General features: G+C 43.5%; 1 protein-coding gene and 1 long non-coding RNA gene across 3 annotated transcripts in view; one reads left to right on the top strand and one right to left on the bottom strand.

Moving 5' to 3' along the window:
* Positions 1–16,052, top strand: part of LOC309339884 — a 32,560-nt gene extending 16,508 nt beyond the window's left edge. The window contains exons 2-6 of the long non-coding RNA XR_014155611.1: positions 5,720–5,830; positions 7,214–7,371; positions 8,559–8,822; positions 12,016–12,157; positions 15,935–16,052. This is a non-coding gene — a long non-coding RNA (uncharacterized lncRNA). The remainder of the gene's footprint in view (positions 1–5,719; positions 5,831–7,213; positions 7,372–8,558; positions 8,823–12,015; positions 12,158–15,934) is intronic.
* The window catches only part of SH3RF3 (SH3 domain containing ring finger 3), a 214,718-nt gene that overhangs the window by 5,429 nt on the left and 184,263 nt on the right, over positions 1–25,026 (bottom strand). For both annotated transcript variants that reach the window (XM_081858073.1, XM_081858072.1), the window contains 4 exons: positions 21,555–21,725; positions 18,714–18,961; positions 15,904–16,238; positions 26–363 (listed from right to left, as the gene is read on the bottom strand). In XM_081858073.1, coding sequence (XP_081714199.1) covers positions 26–363; positions 15,904–16,238; positions 18,714–18,961; positions 21,555–21,725 — 1,092 coding nt within the window. The remainder of the gene's footprint in view (positions 1–25; positions 364–15,903; positions 16,239–18,713; positions 18,962–21,554; positions 21,726–25,026) is intronic.

Genomic DNA, 25,026 nt, shown 5'->3' with positions numbered 1-25,026 from the left:
AAACACGCTTAATTGGATGACATACCTTTCTCGAGACAATGGCTTAGGTTCTGGACGGATGGCTGCCATTGAAGGCGGAAGCTGCCTTATGGGAGAAGGAATAGGAAAATTCAAATCCAAAGAGCCTGTCTTTCTGTGCAGAGGCTCCATCTCCATCGCTCCTTGCATTTCACTTTCAATTGGGCATGAGCCTGCCCTCCCGTGGCTAGAGAGAGAGGATAGTTCAGGTCCCATAGCCCCCTGCAGCATCCCTTCCATCACTGCCAGAGGGTCATGTGTTGGGGACATTGACGGAGGAGAGCGGGATTTCTTTTTTGTGGATGCTCCTGCCAGAAGCTTCAGCAAACCACTTTTCTTTTCTTTCTGCATAGGAATCAAACAGAAGATTACAAGTGAGATTTTTCAATTACAGCTTTTTAGATGAATGCCAGCCATTTTGTACGCACAGGGAAGTGAGCGTTGTTTACAACTTATCTTTACCAAGAGAAGTTTTGTGTTGTAAAAGGTGAGGCACAGTGGAAGTTATATTGAACTTCTATTGTGACAAACATGATTGACTCATCCCGAAAGGGAAAAGTCAGCCTCTAAACAGCTGGAATTTGAAAAGGCAGTGTTATTTGATTCTACTCCTGGAGGAAACAGAGCAGTGTTTTGTCATTCACGCTGGCAAATAAATTCTCGAGGACCTCAGTGTGACAATAAATTGCTTCTTTCCTTTTGGCTGATTTGATTAAATCCCAGTGTTGGAGACCTTTGTGTTATCAGGACAAGAAATCAACATGGGCTGCACACATGGCTTACGTTTAAAGCGCGTGACTTTCACCAAAGAGTTCTGGGAACTGCGGTTTGTTAAAGGGGCCAGACTTGATGCTCTATGAGGAATGACCTGCAGTTCGCACGATTCTTTGGAGGACGTCATGTTCTTTAATGTATGGTGTGCACATAGCCATGTTCTTATAAGGCATAATGCTCTCTCGTCAGATTCTCTAAGCTGCAGCTAGCCTGAATTTTACACAGATGTTTATTTCATGTCTTCTCGCCCTTCCTCCAAGAGCTCAGGGTGTGCAAATTCCACTCCCCTCTGTTTTATCTTCAAATCAAGCACATGAGGTCCTTCAGGTGTACCCATGCCCTTAGGTAAGATGTCAGGGTCATGAGGACACCTCTGCCCTATCCCATCTGCTGCTACTTTCCCAAACCTTTAAGTCGGGGCAGCCATTCAGTCTCTGATTGGGCTTTCTTTCAATTGCCATCATTAGAACCAGTGGCACCAGCTGCCACTTGCGGTTTTGCAACTAAAGCTTTTCTGTAGGATCAATATTTCTGCAAGCGGAATGTTGCTGCATGTGCAAAGTCATTAGGCACAGAGTGGGTTAATGATATAAATAGATAAATGAATGAAACTTTCACTGGGGAGGAGGGGGAAATACAGCAGCATCTTAATACTCCGACAAAAGCAGCTGCCACGTAACTGAACAGAGTTTTTTGGGGGGGTAAATGGTAAATTGCTTCCTTGGGGTTCGGTGCACAACAGTGTTTGGAAAAAGAATACTGATGAAGAAAGTTCCTGTTTTGTACAATGCGTGTAATACCATTTTTTGATGTGCATGTCTAAATCCATGCACTTGGATGATGACAGGAAAACGGTAACACAGAGCTGAGCTTTAGCCTTTCATTAATCGGGTTGAGGTTTTAAAGCAAATTTTACAGGCATAAGTGAAGGAAAACTAAGGTGTTTTATTAGTACATACAGGTAATGCCCATTCCTCCCATCCTAACTCAGATTACCATTTAAATCAACCCCAAAAAGGAGAAAGAAAGGTGAAAAAGAGAGAGAGGTGGGGCAGGTAAGGGTAATTCTGGGGACAGAGGAAGAGACGTGATGGGAAGAAACATAGGAGACCATCAAGCTTAGCGTCAGTGTTCTTCAGCCTTGGGACTTCAGACATGGTTGTACTACAACGCCCATCATCCCTGACAATTGGCTAAACTGGCTGTAGATAATGGGAGTTGTAGTCCCACAGCATCTGGGGACTGCATGTTGATGAACACTGGTCTGCATTAACCGGCAGCTGCTCTCCAGAGTTTCAGAGATGAGTAATTGAACCTGGGATATTTTGCAAGCATAGCACCTGCTGCTCAGCACAGCACTTCAGCTCCACCCCCCCCAAAATTATGGGGTCCCTTAGAGCCTGATCTGCAATGATGCAATGCTGTGCTGCTGGCTGCTGACAAAATATCCCCTCTCCCAGCACAAACACCATTACTTGAGGCCAAGAAAGCACCTGGCTTTGCTGATGTGTTCTGGAAAAGTTGCAATAGGTGTGCAAGCTGATCCACAGTTCCCAGCTAGAATCTGAAGTACCATGTTTTGACCAGTCAGGGGACCACCATATCTACAAGCTCTTACCACTGGGTGATTTTGAACTTTTCCATGGGTCAAAATATCCTTACAAATATGCTCCCACATGCCATGGAGCGCTTCCAGATTACTATTTTTGGGCGGGATAAATGCAGAACCTTGCAAATTCAGGCTGTGCAGCATAAGATAATTTGGAGCTCTTGTGAAACAAATCCGTTGAACCAAAATATTGGACTTTTGGTGATGGGGGGAAATGCACTAGAAACTTTGGCTTGATTTAGCACTCTCTAATAACCGCACAGACAAATCAGGATGAATGCTCATGAAATGTTTGAGGCTATGTAATCTCTCCGCAAGCAAGTCAGGATGAATGCCCATTAAACAGGTTGCCTGGAAGTGACCCAAGTTTATATTAGGAATAAAGATAAAGAACCTACTCTTTCAATTACGATCACCTCTAGGGCATGTTCTCAATGAATGCTTACTATAGAACAAGGGTCAGCAGGGGGCCAGTCCATTGTCCCTCAGACCTTGTGGGGGGGGGGTCGGACTATATTTTTTTGGGGGGGAAATGAATGAATGAATTCCTATGCCCCATAAATAACCCAGAGATGCATTTTAAATAAAAGCACACATTCTACTCATGTAAAAACAGCAGGCAGGCCCCACAAATAGCCCAGAGATGCAGTTTAAATAAAAGGACACATTCTACTCATGTAAAAACACGCTGATTCCCGGACCGCCTGCAGGCCGGATTTAGAAGGCGATTGGGCCAGATCCTGCCCCTGGGCCTTAGTTTGCCTACCCATGCTATAGAATAAATAACAAGGGAGCATGTCAACCTGGTGATTTCCCCCTTTCATAAATGGTTTTGTGACGCCATCTTGAGAAAGTGGTGTGGCCCATGTACCCCCACTTTCTAAATGCCATTAGAACATTTGCGGTAAAAAAAAAAAAAGGCATTGCAGGAGTTGTGAAGATGTTGAAAGAGATTTTTTAAACAGAAAGATGATGCAGATCAATTTAGTGTGATAAGGCTTCCAGCCTTTTAAGAACACACCCCTACGGATAGCTTTCATCCCACGCACGGTTTTCAAGCAGGCACAAGGACGTGTTTTCAAAAGAGTTCGCGCAACCATGTAATCAATTTTTGCATTAATTAGGAAGTCTGTGTGAAACACTGCTGCTGTTTTTAAAGGCTGGGTGTGATGTATTCAAGGCTGAAGACATTCTGAGGTGTGCCAAGCTAACTTGAAATTTCTTGAGAAATTAATGAAACTTTAAAAGGCAGTCGAGGAAACAGGAAAAGAAAGAATGTGTTTTAAGCAAGCAGGAATAGGCTATCACAAGTGGGCTTCAATAAATAAGGTTTTCTAGCTAACTTGTATGAAATGAACACTGGGTTAGAATATTGACTAGTACTCTCAAGTTCTCACATTTTCTTTATGGAGAAAAAGAAGCCGCTGGGATTTAAACACCCACACACAGAAAGGAATTTTTTTGCTAATGTGCTGAATATTCTGGAAATCTAATGAAATATTCAATGACGAAATGCAGCTTGCAGCTTGATAATACTTTTATTTTACACTTACATTAGCTCAACTTCCTGGCTTTTACCAGAGGCAGATTTTCTTTTTTAAAAACAAAACCGATAAACCCACGCAGCTTTACATTCTTTAATCTCCTTAAGTGACAGAAAGTTGATATGTGTAATTCTAAAGAAAAAAACACACCTAAGATCTAGATTTTTGTAGGTGGTCTTCATTTTATTTTTTAAAAAACTTGCTTGGCTAATGCAATAGCAGCAAGCATTTTCTTCCCCTCAAGCTCCTCACCTAACCAACTCTCACAAATTCACAAAGCTTCAGGCTACACTCTTCTTGGGTAGTCAGCACCAAAATTCCCTTTAACTATCACCCTCAACTATATTATAGTGAGCATGAAGTGTGTCTGGCTTTGCTGAAAAAGTAAATGAAACAAGGTTTTCTGAGTTACTCCAGAGAGATTTATAAGCAAGCTAACTGCTCGAAGATCACTGAAAAGCCAGACAATTTGTCACTACTGCCACCATTTTTCAAACCAGTATGCAACAGAAATATTTGCACAACAGTTGCACAACAAAAGCGGGCCCTGTCCACTTGAGAGGACGCTTCAGCCAATCCTGGCTCTCAGATGAAAATACGCATCTTTTCAAGCCCATTTGTCACATTGCTTTTCAGTGCAATGTGTGAATGTAATCAGGAGTAAACAGAGAACTGTGAGCTCTACCACAATTTCTACTTACAGTTTTCGAATTAATGCATCTTGCCAGATCTGCTAGCTGTCTTCTTCAGTGGGGAGCAACAAAGGAGGGTGAGAAAGGATTAGCACAAGGCAAGATCTGCCTCTCCAGATTTGTCTTTTCTCATAGAGCTCTGATTCATTTGGGAAACTGAGGCCGTCTCCAGCCCAGTCCCTGTTTCTTGATAGGAATACAACAACATGACTACCTTTGAATGTGACTTGGAAACTATAATGAATCCAGAACACAGCTGCTAAACTGGTGACTGGGAGTGGCTGCCAGGACCACATAACATTGGTCCTAAAAGATCTACATTGGCTCCCGGTATATTTCTGAGCACAATTCCAAGTGCTGGTGTTGACCTTTAAAGCCTTTGGCTCTGTGTACCTGAAGGAGCATCTCTGCCCCCATTGTTTAGCCCAGTCACTGAATTCCAGCTCCAAGGGCCTTCTGGCAGTTCCCTCACTGTGAGAAGTGAAATTACAGGGAACCAGACAGAAGGCATTTTCGGCAGTTGCCCTGCGGAATGCCCTCCCGGCAGATGTCAAAGAGTTAAATAGCTATATAATTTTTTGTAGACATCTGAAGGCAGCTCTTGTTTCGGGAAGCTTTTAATGTTTGATGCTGTATTTGTGTTGGAAGCCACCCAGAGTGGCTGAGGCAATCCAATCAGATGGGTGGGGTATAAGAAATAAATTATTATTATGGTGCTGATACCATGGGGCTCTCATTTTGATATCAAGGTGCTGAGTGGTGTGGCAAATGGCCTGGGGCCTAAATGCTTGATGGGAGCTCCTCTCTCTCAGTCTGCACAGGTCCTATGATCTGCAGAAGGAGACTCATTAAGTGGTGGCTTGGGACAGGGTCTTCTTTGTGGTAGTTGCAGAGTTGTTATGAGGATAAAATGGGGAACCATGTAGGCCACCTTGAGTCTCCTGGAGGAAAGGTGAGCTATAAATGTAATAATAAATTGAAAAGAGAAAAATAATGTTTGTCTTACAGCAAAAGAGAAAAATGATGTTGTCTTATCAACAGCCTTGATAAAATAATTAATACATGTTGTAAATAACTTTCAGGGATCAGCACTCCTTCCTGTAACCCAGGAGGCAAGTCTGTGATCTATGTTCATCACTAATCTAGACCACATTTCTGCACTGATGATGATGATGTTGATGCAGTATCTACTGGTAAGTGTCCAGTTCTTTGATCAGAAATCTGAACACATTTTGGAGAATGTTTAGCTAAGCTGTAAAATGAAGTTGCATTCACCTTTGAAAAGGCTAATGTGATCATTGCATATATACATCTGTTTTGATACATGTGCTAGGAAGCAGCAGCAACAGAGCACATCTTTTGGCTCATGTGAACAATGGCCACAACGTAAAGTTAATTTAAGTTCACTGAAATCAATAGGCTTAGTCCCTAGTTATTGTTGTTGAAGTGATATCCCATCTTTCCTGCAAGGAGCTTAAACTGGCATACATCGTCACAACGACCCTGTGAGGGTTAGGCTAAGAGACAGTGACTGGCCCAACCAATGAGCTTTGTGGCTAAGTGGGGATTTGAACCCAACACTCTATAACCACTGTACCAAACTGGCTCACACTGATTTAAGCTTGTCCACACAGAATGTGGTCCAAATGTACATGCAGTGAAATAGATGTGTGTACGTAATTGTTACACAGAATGTCTCGTTGTTTTGGCTTCGGGGACAGCAGGCAGCTCCCGCCGGGCTCCAAACACCCGCCGGGCTCCGAAGGCTTGCGGATAGCTGCCCGAAGCCTGGGGTGCGCAGCGCTGTGCTCCCCGGGCTTCGGGCTACACGCTGCTGTCCGCAAACCTTGGGAACTCCTGCCGGGCTCCGAAGGCTTGCGGATAGCTTCCTGAAGCCTGGAGAGCGACCCTTCTCGTTCTCCAGGCTTCAGCGAAAGCCTGCATTCGCTCCATAGGATGCACACACATTTCCTCTTCATTTTTGGAGGGGGAAAAGTGTGTCCTATAGAGCAAAAAATACGGTATATTCAGATCAAATGCTTCTTCTGACCTAGAAGAGCTTTCTACGTAGGAATTGTGTAACATGCCAATTGGCCTTAATAACAGCAAACTCAACCCCCAAATATTTTTGCTTCAAAATTTTTAAGCTTTGTTTTTTGAATGTGCTGGACTACTTTGGGTGGAAACTGGGAAAATTTCAGTGTGATCACTTAGGAGGAACTTTCTGAACATTTACTTTCTGAGAGTTGCTTGGCAGTTGATTCAAAGTGGCGTGTGGATACACCGCTGAACAACATAAATGTTTAAGGGAAGTTCTTTTTTGAACAATGCCATATTGCATTTCTAAAAGAGCTGAAACCAACAAAGGGGAGAAATCTGCTTTATTATAGAATCTGAAGCAAACTATGCTTTGACAGCTGGGGTTAATGCGTTTGGCTGGGTTAATTGCCAGCCTGAGAAATATTCATTAGCTGAGTGCCAGCTTTCTGTCCTTATGCTCTAATGCAGAATAAGGAAAGGGTGGGGAAGATGCTAAATATGAGCTAGATACTATAAGATAAGTGTTTTATTATCAGATACTTCCATGACTATGGAACAAAAGAGGCAGCTCTATGCACAACCCAAGTGGGAGTATTGGCGTTAAGGTCAAGTGTTTCAAACTATATGGATTGTTGAAGCATTATCAGAGTTCAAGGACTGATTCCAGCTTGTCAAAAATAAGGTGCAAAACAAGGTAGGTGATGGATGTGGGCCTGGGGAGAGGGATGGGGGGACTCTTTAAGGATCAATTATAGAGGCCTGGAGGGGTTGCATGTGGTGGTTCCTTATTCTTACCTAGTGGGCTTCTCTCTGCCCCACTTTGGCAAGGTTTCCATCTTGTTCTCTATAAAAATGCACCCTCGGAGGAGTTTGAACGAACCTTCAGTGCGTACCCAACCAGCCCTCTACTTCCACCAGTTCTTGGCCCTGCCTTGTCTGCACCATAGGCTAAAGAACACCCAATGTAGTACAGACCAGAAAATATGTCTGGCAATAATCAGAGGTATGCAGTACTGGCACTTTCCCCCCACTCCCCAATGTTGGAGACGGCCCAACTTTCAGCCCTGTCCTGCGGGCGACTTATGCCAACCCATGCACTTCTTGCTTAACGCACCAAACATGACTCTATCTATCTATCTATCTATCTATCTATCTATCTATCTATCTATGAGTTATATTCAGTGCGGTAGAGTGCACTCACAACAGCATACAATATTAAAAGCTGACTTAAAACAATCATTACTAAAACATAGTGCAAAAACAGATCAAACAAATAACAACAACAACAGCAACAATTTTATTATTTATATCCCGCCCATCTGGCTGGGTTTCCCCATGTTAAATCCAAGCAAAATCAGCCCATAGCAAATACCCTGAAGAAAACCATCAGGGAGGGAAGCAGGAACTTTCCCCCCTAGGAAGTGCATTCCTCAGTGTGAGTTACACCAAAAAGAAAGCCTGGCTCTGTGCCCTAACTGGAGGGGAAGGTGGGATGCAGAGAACAGCTTCCCACGCAGATCAGGGAAGTTCACACAGGACAATTTGTTCCCTAAAGTTTGACCAGGGGCAGCCAAGTCCACATATTGCAGGCTACAAGTCCCATAACACCTGGTCATTGCCCTTGCTGCCTGAGGAAGGTGGGATTTGTAGTCCAGACATCTAGAGGGCACACTGTTATCTATCCCTGTTTTAAGAGTGTTTAAAGCTTCATATAATGTCCACTTCACCATTTTTTTTAAAAAAAGATGTACTTTCAGGACGCCTTGGCAGTCTTTTCAACAAAGGCTGATCCAGAAGAACATAATCAGATTTTATTTTTGTATAGTGGGGTGCAATCAAACATGGCTTGATATTGCTAACAGGTTTTATTTTACTTATCAGATTTCCCCCAGAAACAGTAAATCTGGATTAAATGAGGAAATGAGGAACTTGCATGCATGAGAAGCATGGGTCAACAACTCTCTGGAAGTATCCTTGGGAACCCAAAGAGAAATACAAGAAAGAGAGAGGATTTTCCAGACACCTGCCAGGCTTCTGACAGACCACATGATCATTTCAGAGCCGAGATGGAGTGGGGGAGGCTGTGGATGATGTGTGCTGGAGACATCCTATGTGTTAGGAAAGGAAATCGAACTTCAGCAGTACGTAAGTTATACTTGAGCCTTTATCATTGCAATTCAAAACTTGGCAGCGTTGCATTTCTATAGTTAGAACAAATTAGAAAAGAGAAGAGCCAGTGAGTGCAGCTGCATACTGTTTTGTTATGCTCATTTTAAAATCATCTGGATTTAACATCCATATTGTGACTTCCTACAAGTACTAGTTCCAAAAAAGGGAAGAATTTTAATCAATGTGCTATCCAGCTTGAAATAATTCAAGGTTGTGCATACTATGTACTCATTTTTGTTTTAACCCTTACCAATGTTTACTGACTGACAGCTCAATAGGAAGTTTGCAGTGTACTACTGAAGGTACTTGTAGTATCCTTAAAGGTAAAGGGACCCCTGACCATTAGGTCGTGTTGCGGCACTCATCTCGCTTTATTGGCCGAGGGAGCCGGCATACAGCTTTCAGGTCATGTGGCCAGCATGACTAAGCCGCTTCTGGCAAACCAGAGCAGCGCACGGAAACGCTGTTTACCTTCCCGCCGGAGTGGTACCTATTTATCTACTTGCACTTTGACGTGCTTTCGAACTGCTAGGTTGGCAGGAGCAGGGACCGAGCAACGGGAGCTCACCCCGTCACGGGGATTCGAACCACCAACCTTCTGATCGGCAAGTCCTAGGCTCTGTGGTTTAACCCACAGCACCACCCGCATCCCTTGTAGTATGCTTACAATTCACAATTAATGTGCTTTTCTGTTTAAGATGCTGAATGGGAGTGGGAATTTGAACATACTCTAATCACGTTACATAAAAGAGTTGGCCATTGCCAAATATTTCAGAAATAGAAATTCCTCCCTCCCTAGCAGTTATGTAGAGATAAAAGAACTTCCCTTCTTTTTGAACAAGCTTAGACAAGAGATAGTTGAAATACAGATGTTAACACTTTGTCAACTGTGTCTTCAGAATGATTTGTTCTTCTAATGCACAGACTATGGGTTACTCAATAATCATAGAAGTCTCTTGATTGAGTGAGCAATTTGGATGACTTTAAAAAAATGTTTTGTGATGAAAGAAATAATTCAAAATAATTCACATTTTGCTTCGGCAGAAAGGTTCAAGACAAGTGTCTAAATAGATTGTATGCTTCCACTGATTTCATTCTGGCGAATGAAAACAATGCAAAACTGGTTGAGCATACTACTGCTTATTATCAAATAACTTTCGATAGACAACCCTGTTACAACTTTGAGCATTCAGTAAGGAATACTTGGATAGCTGACAACATTCCATTTCATACTGGAATAGGACAGCTAAATTCAAATGTATGGCAGCAGGCACTGCCCCATGATTTTTATGCTCTCTAGGGCTGCAGTTTATTTTCTGTATGATTTTTTGAAGCCTTGTAAATAAGTCCAGAAGAATGACTGGACCACAAGTTGGTTGGTTTTTTGTTTACCAGCTTGCAGATAAGCTAGTAGCCTGTGTTTCCATGCTTGCTTCAGAAGAGGAGAAGCTTCCTCCTCCAGAGCCAGCACAGAAATGAAGGATACTCGCATTTTAGCAGTCCTGCCCCCACTCTCTGTAATTGTCTTCTGTCTAGTAGGCCGGAGAAGTGGAGCAGAGCTGAGGGGACTGGCTTCTGTTCCTCTGCAGGCAGTGCAGAGAGAAAGCGGGGGGTTGGACGGGGAATGGAGAGATCCATCTATCCTCTATCAGCCCACTCACTTGTCTGCAAGGTTCCTCTATGGGTGAATTTGCATGTTTAAGTTTCTTTCCATTTCTCAGTTTTTCACATCAGTTTGTTACTTTTTTAAAAAAAATCATCATCAGAATTTTAGTGTGGATTTCTTCAAATATAGACATCGTTATTTAACATACAGCATTTCCCCCCTAAAATAATGCAGTTTTGAATATTTTCATCAACATATGTACTCTCTTGTTCACATTTCACCCTGGTAAAAATGCATGTTTGTATACTACTTCACAGTACAGTTGCATTACAAAATTCAGAGAAGTGTGCATTTTAAAGGCTGGCTGCTTTCTGGTTCACAGATTTCTTCGGGAAGTGCAAATTAAGCAAGTTCAAATGGAATTAAGTAAATGCAAACTGAACTGAATTCTCTCCTGATCCCTAGCTATGACTACCAGGCTAAAAGTTAAAGCCTTGCATGGCTCAGGAATACCTTAAGGACCCCCTCTCCCCATATGAACTGACCCAGACCCTGTGCTTTCCACCCAAGGCCTTTATGTCCTGCCTCCCCAATAACTTTATTTTATAGCTATACAAATGAATAAATATTGTATGGGTGGTGAGAGTTGAACTCCCTTCCCTGAATCCTGGGAAAAACAACAACCAGTGCACCCATTCTCAAATTTTAAAACATGCTCGTCATCCATACCTTGTTTTCCATACACTGGGCAAGATGCATTATTACTGGTATTTAATACGATCCACCAGAGTAGGGAGATCTTCCCTTCAGCAACTGAACATGTCACATGCATTGCAGATCATTTTTAGGGGCTTACACAATATAAGCCCCTGTACTTCTCCTAGCGGGTGGGGCTGTGGGTTAAACCACAGAGCCTAGGACTTGCTGATCAGAAGGTCGGCGGATCGAATCCCCGTGACGGGGTGAGCTCCCGTTGCTCAGTCCCAGCTCCTGCCAACCTAGCAGTTTGAAAGCACTTCAAAGTGCAAGTAAATAAATAGGTACCGTTCTGGCGGGAAGGTAAACGGCGTTTCCGTGTGCTGCTCTGGTTTGCCAGAAGCGGCTTAGTCATGCTGGCCACATGACCCGGAAGCTGTACGTTGGATCCCTCGGCCAATAAAGCGAGATGAGCCCCGCAGCCCCAGAGTTGGTCACGACTGGACCTAATGGTCAGGGGTCCCTTTACCTTTACTTGCTTCTCCTAGTTAGTAACAAGGAGGGTCACTACAGAAGTTGTGACCCAGGCCGAGAGACAGAAAAACTTGCATCAGAAGAGTGACTGAGAGCCAGACGCAGTCTCAGCCTCACATGGATCAATACATCTTTAAGGCCATATGATTTGACTCTACATTAAGCTTTTTGGGCAGATTTCACTGCTAACGTAGAACAAATGATAGTTTCAGATAGTTGGTTTTCAAATAGTTTGGGATACATTCCAGGCATCAAAAAGCAATAAAGATGCACTGCGGCTGATGATAAATTAACGAACTGTTCCCAGAAGCAACAACTTATCTTTCATTTTAGGAGCCACCGTGCTGGATGTTTTCGAGAAGTTTAATCAAAATTCTCATCAGAAACCAAATGAGGGGGTTCTTCAGAAAGAACAACCACCCAGTGTGATTTACTTCATCAGATTAAGCGACTGAGGCCACATCACTTCATTCATGTAAGTAGTTTTATATGAGATGGCAAAAAGTAGCCACATTATTTAGAAGGGAAAGTGGCATAAGAGTAATCAACTCATAAGAAATCATTGGGCATTTTGTAATTATCTTATCAGGCAATATTTAAGCTAGCTGGAAGAGGAAATTCTATCCAGAGACTTTTAACAAATAATACATGTTGGCTCAGATTGAGTTTATATGTCATGGGCTGTAGTTCCATAGACATACAGTACTTAACTCCACTAAAGCATGCCTTTCCCAGCTTGACATCTGCCAGATGTTTCAGACTGTAATTTGGACGGATGGAGGGTTAGTCCATTAACATCTAGAGGACCACAGGTTTCTCACCCCAGGAGCTAGATAAGAAGAGCATTACCTGAAATCAAAGATTTGACAATAAACGAGAAGTTTCAAGAGGGAGCAATGGGTCATGAAGAAACTGGGGAGAATTTGGAGGAAACAATGGCAGAAAAGAATAAATATAGGGATAGCGTAAAGGTAAAGGGACCTCTGACCATTAGGTCCAGTCGTGGCTGACTCTGGGGTTGCGGCGCTCATCTCGCTTTATTGGCTGAGGGAGCCGGCGTACAGCTTCCGGGTCATGTAGCCAGCACAACTAAGCTGCTTCTGGTGAACCAGAGCAGCGCACAGAAACGCCGTTTACCTTCCCACCGGAGTGGTACCTATTTATCTACTTGCAGGTATCGAGCAACGGGAACTCACCCCGTTGCAGGGATTCGAACCGCCGACCTTCTGATCAGCAAGTCTTAGGCTCTGTGGTTTAACCCACAGCGCCACCCGTTTCCTAGGAATGGATAAAAGTATGCAACAAGGGCATAGTTTTTAGAATGGAAATTGCACCCATCTCCCTCCCAGCGCGGCCTTCCCCATCCAGATGCTTTGGACTACAACTCCCATCATCCCTGAAGGCTGGGGCTGATGAGAGTTGGAGTCCAGCATTATCAGGAGGGTCATAGTTTCCCCAGGCCATTCGCAACTCCTTTCTTCTGTCTTTGAGGGTATTCCTTTACTGGTTTACAAAACCCAACCCACCTCTAGTTTGGCCGCGCCCAGTTTCCCAGGTAACAATAGTGCCGAGTTTCGGAATTGGGAGGGTCAGAAAGAGAATCAGGAAAACTGCGGCAATATACCAGTAGTGGGCAGGACAAGAGGCAAAAGTGGCTGGAGCAATGAATGTACATTTCACTAATGCTCACTCACACATCCCTCTCTATCCTCCATCAAAGGAAGCTAGAGGCATTCTCAGAGTTCAAGGACATACTCCACTGAGGCAAACACATTCAAGGAGGGTGAAAAACAGGGCAGTCAGGTTTTGTACTAGAGGCTTGGAGGGCCACATTTTACCCCAGGCTTCAGGTTCTTCACTCCTGGTATATGGCAAAGAATATTTGCTTAGTGCAACCCCTACTAAAGGTAATAAAACAACACCGGGTAGTGATAGTGAAGCCAAATCCTGTTTATAGGTATGAGCATGAGGTCATATAACTCAAATGCGTACTAAGTCCACGTGAGCAGTGAAAAATTAGCCAACTTGGATAAACTCTCCACTTAAAATCAGGCTTTATTATGGTCAAGATCTTTTAAAAACGAGTGAAAAGAAGAAAGTTAGTTTTCTTTTCAAAGGCAAAGTCTGATGTTTCAAGTTGCATGTTAGTGTGTTAGGTACCTAGGATGTACTCTGCTACAAGCAAGGTAAATCGAAACTTTGTTCTGTTGTAGGGCTTTTGGGCTATCGTGCTATCACAGCTAATCTAAAAATGGAACAGATTTTTAGAAACGCATGCCAGAATTATATACATATATTGGTCTCATGGAATTAGCAGGATATCATTGCTGCATCTCTTTAACTATTCAGCGTGATGTATCTGAACTGTGTTGCACATTAATTAAATTGAGAGGGGGAGTGGTGGGACAGATAGAGGTTTTATGCATATACTGTGCCAGAATAAAGCACAGGATACTTCTACCCAACGCCTTACAGATGCAAATTAAGGTTCCCAGTCAGCAACTAGTTTGCTTGGAGGCCACTTGGAGAAAAACACCTCTCCTTTAAGTGTTCTGTCCTCAGGTTCAGTTACCTTGGACACCACTTTCTCAACATCTCATTTGAACACAGGCAAATTTGCCCAGGAGCTGTTGTTGTGTGTTGTGTGGAAAGGCCACAGAAGTTCAAGACATAAGAAAAAAGCGCACAGTCTTTAGCTTTAGCAACCAACTATGGAACTCACCAATCAATAGATGTCTTTCAGCACACTCAACACCTCCCCCAATAATAAGATCCACAAATCAGGAGAAGAGGCTAGGTCTCATCCTGTAAAAGATCTGCAGTAGGTGGGATACTTCTAGGTAGAGTGTAATCAGACTTCATCACTGATATTTGAGGATTATTAGCAATGCATAAATTCTGAATGAAAGCAAAACTCTGCATTTGTTAAGGGCTTAACAGGCCGAGCCTGTTTAAAGCAGCTTGGCACTAGCAACACATTTAAATGTGTTGACATGGAACGATTGCTCCCAGGGCTGAATCCTAAAAACCTGCACCTACAATGTATCAGCCGCAGATTGCACCTAGTCATATTTAATCCCATCCCCTCTCTTGGTTTCACTGAAGCATGGCAAGGCAATTTTCTGAAGGAGATGTTTACAGTGCTGTTAAAAAACAGCCTCAGCCATTTACAAGTCAGTGTTGTATTGTGCCTCTGACTCCAAGCCCCCAAGGCCTGAACCTTCATCTTATAACATCTTCTATGTAACTAGGCAAGCAGTTTCCTGCAAACCTGGCCATATGGTGATGGAACCTGCGGCACTTCTCTGGTGTCTTTCTGTGCCGTTTCAGATGTGGAGGATTTAGACAAAAGAGCACGCCAAGTGCAGCAGATGGGGACCTCACACGCAGCTGGGCACTTAACCCATGGCCATTCTGAAAGTGAATCAATGAAACAAGTGTGCAAACAAGCTTTAGGCTATAGGTGCTTAGCATTAAGAACTGCTTATACTAATGCACACATGACCTTGCAGACTGGAAGGGCTCTCCCTTTTCAACCACTGAAAAAGGTCAAGAAGACTATTGGATGGGCTGCCATTTTCTCCACAGAGAGATGCTGGCAAGGGAAGCTTATTACCCAGAAATAGTCTGAAAGTTAACAGAAGTAAGATAATACAATCCTATGAGTAAGGAAAGATACCATTTTGACAAGAGTGACAAAGGACAAGAGGATAGATTTAATTGATGATAACTCCCCTGCCACTGAGGGACGCGGGTGGCGCTGTGGGTTAAACCACAGAGCCTAGGGCTTGCCGATCAGAAGGTTGGCGGTTTGAATCCCCACGACAGGGTGAGCTCCCGTTGCTCAGTCTCTGCAACTACCAACCTAGCAGTTCGAAAGCACGTCAAAATGCAAGTAGATAAATAGGTACCGCTCCGGCGGGATGGTAAATTGTGTTTCTGTGCGCTGCTCTGGATCGCCAGAAGCGGCTTAGTCATGCTGGCTACATGACCTGGAAGCTGTACGCCGGCTCCCTCGGCCAATGAGCGCCACAACCCCAGAGTTGGCCAGGGGTCCCTTTACCTTTACCCTTGCCACTGACATCTTACTCTTAGACTGGTGTCCCATCCTGGTTATCAATCATATCTATAAGCACCAGCAATTCTGGATCATACGGTGGGCCCTGTGTTTACAATTGTTAAGAAGGGCACCTTCCCTGCTACACCAGAGCTGTCTGTTACCTTTTCGTTTTTCCTCTCTTCTGCTTTGCAGGCTGTGTTGGTTGGGCTGCAAGTTGCCAGGCTACTGATGGGCCCGTTTCCTGCTTCTCCATTCAGGTTGACTGCAGTGACGTTGGGAGGAGTAATCGCTGCCGCTGCCGACGTGAGGGGAATCATGGGCCTGGCACACTGTGCTCCGGGGATGATGTGCACAGGAGAGTGGTGGATGTGTTGCGGAGAAACCACAGAGTGTGGCCTGACCACAGTGCTTGGGAGGCGGGATGGGGAGTTCTGGGTTCTTAGTGGTGAGACTGTAGCTGTGGGCCGGTCCTGTGCCTGCACAGAAGGGTGAACAACTGGAAAGGAAAAGAGAGAAGGGAACAGTAAGGAAATAACTTGACTGGCACTAAACACGGTCAAAAAGAGGAAGGGCCATATAGTACAGTTGTACCTTGGAAGTCGAGCGGAATCCGTTCCGGAAGTCCATTCGACTTCCAAAACAATTGCAAACCAAAGCACGGCTTCTGATTGGCTGCAGGAAGCTCTTGCAGCCAATCAGAAGCCGCGGAAGCCCCATCAGATGTTTGGGTTCCAAAGAAAGTTCGCAACACTCTCTTCCAGGTTTGTGGCGTTTGGGAGCCAAAACGTCCGAGTGCAAAGGTGTCGGAATCCAAAGTATGACTGTAGTCACTTTTAAACATTGTAAAGAGGTCTGGATCATGCCAACATTCCAAACCTGTCCAGTGTGTGGATTTACACACATTAAAGCACTGGAAGGAATTGTACTGAAAATAGTTCCTAATGTGGTGCGCATAGTATTTTTAAAAAAACAGTTGCAAGGCTACCGACTCATCTCAGAAGTATGTTTTATTCCAGACAAATACTTTTAGGATCAGGTTGGCATTAGTTTCAACAAGACTTGCCTACAACAAAAGCAAAAAATGGGGGGAGGAAGGATATCACATTTTAAATCACACAGATTTATTTGCATTTTAACATAGGAAGCTGCCTAATTATTAAGGTCAGATTCATCCACCTACCTGTGTATTTTCTGCACTTATTGGCCACAGGTCTCTGAGTCTTTCCACTACTTGCTATTATATTACTATACTATAATCTTAACCTTTTTACTGGAGATGCCAGGGATTGAATTTGGGACGTTCTGCATGAAAAGCAGCTGCTCTACTACTGAGCTGTGGTCCCTAGCATTGTATCTTTGCCATTATAGATATTATTGGGCAGAGGCGGCTTTTAGGGTAGTGCGACCGGTTCTGATCGCACGGGGGGGGGGGGGGGCGACACAGCAATGCAAGAAGGGGGCGTCTAGAGTCTCACAGGGCACTGCTGAAATTTGAGGGGCCAAAGTCTGCCACTGTATTGGGGAGTAGTTTTTAAAACCATACTGAAGATTCTTCTCCCAGTATTTACCCTTCATACAAACAGAACTTATCAACCACAACAAGTTGTTTATCGCAAGGGAGTAACAAGCTATCTCAGAATAACAAGGATAAAGGGGTTATATACCCAGTTGAGGACTCAACATCAAACTCCTATATTCAAGCTCAAACGCTGTCCAAGCAATACCGCTTCTTATATCCAATCATATGTTCGTGTAGCTACTCAGAAACAAGCCCCACTATGTTCAATGGGGCGCAGGTAACTGTGCATAAAACTAGGAAGCCACCATGGTGCCCTCCAGATGTTATGGACTCCAACTCCCAAAGGTCAATGATAATGAGAATTGTAGCCTGCAATGTCTCGAGGTGCAGAAGATGGGAACCAAAGAGCAACATCGAAATATGATGCTCTTTGGTTGAATATGATGCAGAAGATGGGAACCAAAGAGCAACATCAAAATATGATGTGGCACCTCATCCTTAATTCTAAGGAATTAAGTTATTTTCTCACTCTTCTGCTTCTCTGAGAAATAGCACAGCTTATATCAATTTTTTATTCATTCTGCTCAGAACAAGATCTCTGCAGCCTACTAATTTCCCTGAAAATTCAGAGATAGCACAAGCTGCTCGACCTGGCATTGAGGCGGTCATTTAACCTCCCAAATCTACACTGTGGCACCGTTGCCAGGTGTTGAGTGTTGCTGTTTTTAAATTTAAAAAATTCTCAGGACAAATTAGATAGCTCTGCAGGATGAGAAAGCAATCTGTCAGTCTCAGGAAGTATTTCTGAAATGGCTCTGAATTGCCACAGGGATACATAATTAACTTTTTTTTTATAATTTACTATGCATTATAGTCAATGTTCAAAGCAGAATGAATCTGTACGCAGGTAATTATTATTTGAATCAAAAAAGCCATCTGGGAAAAGGTACATTGCGGAATGCATGTATTCTGTTTACGTTTTATTTTCAATAAAAAATAGCTGTATTCCAAGACCTCAGATTTATCGCTCGTGTTTGCCTTGCATAATAAAGACATTTCATCTTTCAGAGCCTAATAAAATGTTTTTAAAATGTTAAGTCATGCACTGCTTGTCAAGTGGATTTAGAAGCATTAACCTTCTCAGCATGCAGAGTGTTTTATGCTCCAAAAGGTATTTGTGTAAATATTTGTAAGCACCGTAATTGATTTCAGCTGTGGCAAGTGGACAACCTGATAAACAAAATTCAGTTCCCAGCAATCAATAAATACTACCCTAAACACTACAGGGCACATAAAAACCTTTCCTTATTGCATGCTGGGCTTCAAATAGAGCAGAATATTTTCAGAGGAAACCTACAGAGTCAAAAGGCTTCCAGGGGCTTTTGCATCTGAGACAGAATACTAGATTTGGGGAATATGGATTGTTCAGACTCATGAAGGACCTATACGTACCCATTTGTACAGAACTGCGGGGCTGGATGCCCGTCTGCTGAGAGGAATACCTCGAGCAATTATTCATCTGCGGAGAAGCTGTTGGCAGCTGGGGCTGAGTGGGCGGAGCGGTGATTGGAACAGCTGGCCTGACAACAGCAGCAGCGTTTGTAAGTGCTGGGCTTCCTGGGTGGACGGCTCCCGGAGAGCCTTTGGCTGTGGGAGTCCCTCCTGCCAAATTCCTCGGCTGACCAGCTCCAGCAGGAACCCTAGAGAGAGAAAGAGAAGGAGAGGTAGAGAGGGGAAACCAAAAGCAAAAGCTCTATGCAGGCACACAAGAAGACATCAAAAGCATATTCTTATCAGCGTTTCCTGAGCGATAGCTTTGTTAGCCTGCTCTGCACCAAAGGCACTCAGTTGCACCTCTCAATAGGTTTCCCTGGCATATTGCTAGGTTTCTCTGGTGAAATCAGAGTTCATGCACCTATGCAAAGTCTGCAGGTTGCTGCAGATTATTATTATTATTAAGCTGCAAAAACACAACAATGTAATGGAATAATAATAATAATAATGTAACGCAAGACTGATGCAAGAATATTTGGAGGAGAGACAAGAGTTAACTTCAGGCCATTCGGTCTACGAAATTTTTCATCCCAGAAGCTAAAGCAGTATTTGGATCATTAATTTTAATCGACTAGCCAGTCACCTGAGTACCTCTGGGTAGGCATGCCTCTTTGCTTGGCTACGTTCGTCACCAAGGACCGCAAAGAAGTCTGAATGACTGCATGCTACAGAAATCATGATGGAATGAAGGTCGTTGGGTCTCTAAATTTTACAGGGTAAGCGCACTGAGAGACTGTAGCTTCAGGAGCAAAATGTCATGCAAAATGCACAACATGTGAAAAACCACCAGCAGCTAACAAATTGAATTCAATGAGTGTTAGGCACACCTAACTCTGCACTGCATTGCAACCTTACAGTCTTCCAGTAATTTATCTTGCTTAGGGTCTTTATACGTGCAAGAGAAAGATCCAAACAGAAATCCTTAATCTCACAATTGCTCCCTTAAGCAGAAATAATTTTTGCAGTGCTAAAGGAATGCTGTCTTTATGACCTTTGGTCTTAGATTATTCTCCTGGGTAACATAAGGTCCCTGCTTAATTGCAAACAGATACATTTTAACTGTTATAACAACTAATATGCATGCTTGTTCTGTAAATATATGAATTAGGAAGTTGGAAATTTAGGTCAGAGATTTAAATCAATCCCTTCTTTTGGTAGCTTAATTTATCATGCTTTAAATATCAGAATCTTCTTTACCTGGCTGCTCAAAACCAGCCAGGTAAAGAAAAAAGGAGAAAAAATTAACTCCAGCACCTTAGCTTAAACAGTATCATGGAGATAAATATTACAAAGATATATTACACTGCCTTGTTGAGATATAAATTGTTTGCAATTCTGGTTTCTAGAGAGTGCTTCAAGTATAAGTTTCCAGTTCCGATGTCACTGGAAATCAGGAAGTATCTCTGAAGATACACCTGGCTTGCCAGTAGTACATCTGAAAAGGACCTAGGGATCTTAGAAGGCCACAAGTTTAACATGAGTCAACAATGTGATTGTCAGGTGATGGTGTGGTTGCTCGAGAGCAAACAGGCAAGACTCCAACCTGTCTTTTCCAGGCTTTATTATTTGTACAAACTATCTTACAGTGCAGAGCGTCACAAGTCCGTGTCTGCTCAGTCACTAGCAGAATCTGGGGGTGGGCGGTCCTTATACCTTCCCCAGCATAACAGTAGTGACCCCCACCCTTCTGCTCCTCTCTCTGCACGCAAACCTACTGCGCAACGTGGGCGCTGGCAAAAGGACTTGCCTCTCCTCTGCCCAGGCTCGGTGTTGAGGCTCTCCCTAGCATCTTCTGATCCCTGTGTCCCTTCCCCACTAGAGGCGGGGCTTCCCTCCTCGCCAGAGGAAGAACTGCTTTGCAAGATCTTCGGAGGCTCCCTGTAACACAACTGCTCTTCCACCTCTCGCCTCTGAGCTGATGGCAGTTCCTTGACAGTGATGAAGCACCAAAAGAAGCTAATGCTATTCTAGGCTATACTAGAAGTATAGTGTCCACGTCAAGGGAAGTAATAGTACCACTCTATTGTGCCTTGGTCAGACCACACATGGAATCCTGTGGCAAGTTCTGGGTGCCACAATTTAAGAAGGACATTGGCAATCTGGATTGTGTGCAGAGGAGGGCAACCAAGATGATCAAGGGTCTGGAAACCAAGCCTTATGAGGAATGGTTGAGGGAGTTGGGTATGTTTAGCCTGGGAAAGAGAGATATGAGAGCCATCTTCAAATATCTAAAGGGCTGTCACATGGAAGATGGAGCAAGCTTGTTTTCTCTTACTCCGGGGGGGATTCAAGTTACAAGAAAGGAGATTCTGACTAAACATCAAGAAGAACTCTCAGGGACTTAGAGCTGTTAGACAGTGGAACAGGCTTAGGCTCCTTTCCAACTCTACCGGCCTATAATTCTAAAGGTAGAGATACAGAGAAGGAAGCACCTGAGCTCATTCCCTCTTGAATAAAGCATGGCTTATTCGACCAGGAATGTTACCTCTAAACTGGGTCACTGAGTAAGACCAATAAACTCTTTAGTCAAGTGCTATCTATCTTGAGTGTAACCAACAATCTAGGGTCTCTGACACGTACATAAAGTATGACTGATAGCAGAGTGATATACACTATGGCCTCTCTCTTTCTCTCTATTTTAGGGGAACCCAGTGCAACCTGAAAATAAATATATTTGTATTCTAACATTGCTCAGGATATGTATGATTGCTCAGCGCCCATCTTGCCACTGTTTCTCACCTCGAAACAGGAGTTACGTAGTTGCCGGGAAAGACTCCAGACATGCCGTTTCTCAAAGATGTCCCTTTGAACCAGCCATCCTGACACTTCTCAATAACACGATACATTTCACCCTTGCGTAGTTCCAGTTCATCTGTCTTCTGGGGCTTGTATGCATATAATGCCAAGTAGCTGTAAGAAAGGAATGACACAAACAGGGAATGTATGAAGTTGAAACACACACATGTGACCCGATTAAGGCTGCATCTCAGTTCCCCCCAATCAGAAAGCTCTGCTTGTCATAAACGATGCTTTCTAAATACATAGGTAAGAGGGAGTTATTGAAAGTGTAAAGAATGGCAAATTATTCCAACTACAGTGGTACCTTGGGTTACAGATGCTTCAGGTTACAGACTCCGCTAACCCAGAAATAGTACCTCGGGTTAAGAGCTTTGCTTCAGGATGAGAACAGAAATCGTGCTGCCGTGGCACAGCGGTAGCGGGAGGCCCCATTAGCTAAAGTGGTACCTCAGGTTAAGAACAGTTTCAGGTTAAGAATGGACCTCCAGAACGAATTAAGTTCTTAAACCGAGGTACCACTGTAAAAAGCAAGAGTACTAAATGGCTGCATCACGGTAAAGTTAGGCATGGCACCTAATTGGACTCACTAATAATAATTGGACAGTTGTAAATAACTTCCTCCACTGGTGTCAAAAGGACAGTCTCAATCTTAGCTGGATGTGACAGACTGAGATGAAAAGGAACAATGAATCAGAATTCATTGCAGGGGGCTGGACTAGATGGCCATGGGGTCCCTTCTAACTCTAAGATTCTATGATTAAAATGATGCAATAATCCATAAATGCAACAAAACAATTACTAGAAATAATAAAGAAAACAATTCCCAATTCCCCCTGTTTATAAGCTATGAAAATGCTCCTTAAAATGTTCTGAACATTTGCTGCATTGCACAAAACTGCCCTTTTCTACTAAAACCCGTGTGGATTTTTCTAGCAACAGGTGTAACAGGAGTAGGAGGAGTTCAGTCCCAGAACAGATGAAAAAAGAAACACTGAACTACTTGTGACTATAGACTGCAACCAATAAATATGATGCATGACTTTTAAAACTTCTGTTTTCCAGGAAATGTAATTTGAAAAATAAATCCTGCTTTCTTTCTTTATCCTTTTCTTTTACAGTGCCACGAATTCTTTTGTACTGTTTTGCAGGCAGGAAATAAAAATGGCAGTAATTATTAGGACACTTACATTTTCCTAACAAGTCCTCTAGGTGCACTTGGGGGCTCAATTTACCATGTGCTTGCAGTATGGAATGTTCTGATCTTTTATGTGTTTATTTGATGGTAAACATGTGAAAGCACTGCAGCCGTCCTCATTGGCCATACATGTGCAATGGACCACTCTACCATGGGCCATGCTGTCTGCCACTCCTGGGCGACATGCACACACCAGACATAGAAATTAACACTATCTGCAACTGGCCAGTTGCACTAGAAAGGGACAAACTGGGAATTTGCCTTGACCTTTACGCAGGCAAACCAGCAGTTGCAGCTACAATATCACTGGTAAAAGGTAAAGGTAAAGGGACCCCTGACCATTAGGTCCAGTCGTGGCCGACTCTGGGGTTGCAGCGCTCATCTCGCTTTATTGGCCAAGGGAGCCGGCGTACAGCTTCCAGGTCATGTGGCCAGCATGACTAAGCCGCTTCTGGCGAACCAGAGCAGTGCACAGAAACACCCTTTACCTTCCCGCCGGAGCGGTACCTATTTATCTACTTGCACTTTGATGTGCTTTCGAACTGCTAGGTTGGCAGGAGCAGGGACCGAGCAACGAGAGCTCACCCCGTCACGGGGATTCAAACTGCCGACCTTCTGATTGGCTCAGTGGTTTAACCCACAGCGCCACCAGCATCCCACAAAGTCACTGGAGGAAAGACCAAATGTGGCACAGGAGGGTTGTTTAAAGGGCTTCTTTGAGCAGGTCGAGAGGTTGGAAGAAGGTACAGAAGGGGTACCAAGCCACCCAGTGGAACTTGCACTGAAGCCAGAAGAGCAAATGTACAATCCCTAGCCATGGTCCTAGCACCATGCTGTGGTGGTTAGGCACTATGATAATATTATCTCTCCAATATATAAGAACTAAGAGGCTTTGGTCTTCTACAGGATGACAATTTAACTGTTTTTGCCTGAACAAAGACTTGCAATGCCATATATAATAAACCTTGAATTAGATGAGGCTGCAAGTTAACTGATAAATGTTGTTGATTGACCAGTTTCAGCTGCTTTTCTTTCAGCACCTTCAATAAGACTTGCTACTGGGTTCATATCTGTCCCCATTCTTGTCTGTCTATTGACCATCAGTGTGATTGACACTTTTAATCATTGGTAGGGAAACTGTGGCTGCACTAACTCCCATCAGCCCTAGCCACCATGGCCTATGATATTATGGGATTTGTCGTCTAACAATATGTGGAAGGCTGCGGGTACCCCATCCCTGTTTTTAGCAAAGATGGCTGTACCAACATTTCTAAAAACCACCTTTGCAAAAGTTGACCCAACCCTTAGGTGTAGATATGATTGCTGGATGGAGGTGGGAAGGGAGCCCTGCTTGACACCTGTTGCGAAAAAGCACGGAAAAGCCATTCTTGTGCAGAAATGACCTAGATAAGGGGAAAAATGTATTTATATTTCCTTGGAGCATGCTCTTGGCATAGTATTGAGATTAACAGCGTTATCCAGCTACGAAGTCTCTGGACATGACTGCTTTTCATCACCCACTAGCATACACTTTGAGGCTGAGATAAACGAGAGAGAGAGAGAGAGAGAGAGAGGAAAAAATCACCCTAGCACCTTCAAAGCGGCAATAAGATGACATTTCACAGTACGGTGGGCTGGATCTAGTTAACTGACACAGTTTTAATCTACAATATTCAGCACTAAAAGTTGCCTGCCAGAATTTCCAGATTTAACTTTGGGCCTGAGGGACTCAACTGTGACTGAATTTATAATGTTGAATTCATGGTGCTATGGTTAATGTCATCTCTGTAGGTCTATTATCAGTTTGAGACACAATTGCTTTGAAGTGAAGCCTGGCTCCCGGCCACAAAGAGCATGAAGGTGCTTATTTTTCTTTCCCCTCTCTATATAAAATATTCTATAACTTGGTCAAGTGAAACAACGTAGGCAACTGGCTGCTAAAATGAAGAAAGGACCTGCCTTATATATATATTTTAGTGATGAAAGATGGGGAATTAACTGCTTATACTGCAAACTGAAACACATCTACAATTCTATGATTTGTACAATTATACTGTTACCTGTACAACTGTTACTATCCAATTATCTTATCTGGCGTGGTGTTTCCTTGCCCATCGATGCAGTTTCACCACCACAGCGAATTACTACAAAAGCTGAAGCTTAAGTGCTAGAACATCTGCTTTGCAGGCAAAAGGTCCCAGGTTCAGTCCTTGGTCG

Source organism: Podarcis erhardii (genome assembly GCF_964252035.2).
Source record: "Podarcis erhardii genome assembly, chromosome: 4".
NCBI lineage: Eukaryota > Metazoa > Chordata > Lepidosauria > Squamata > Lacertidae > Podarcis > Podarcis erhardii.
The sequence above is the reverse complement of the archived record's forward strand: the minus strand, read 5'-3'. Positions and strand labels throughout refer to the sequence as shown.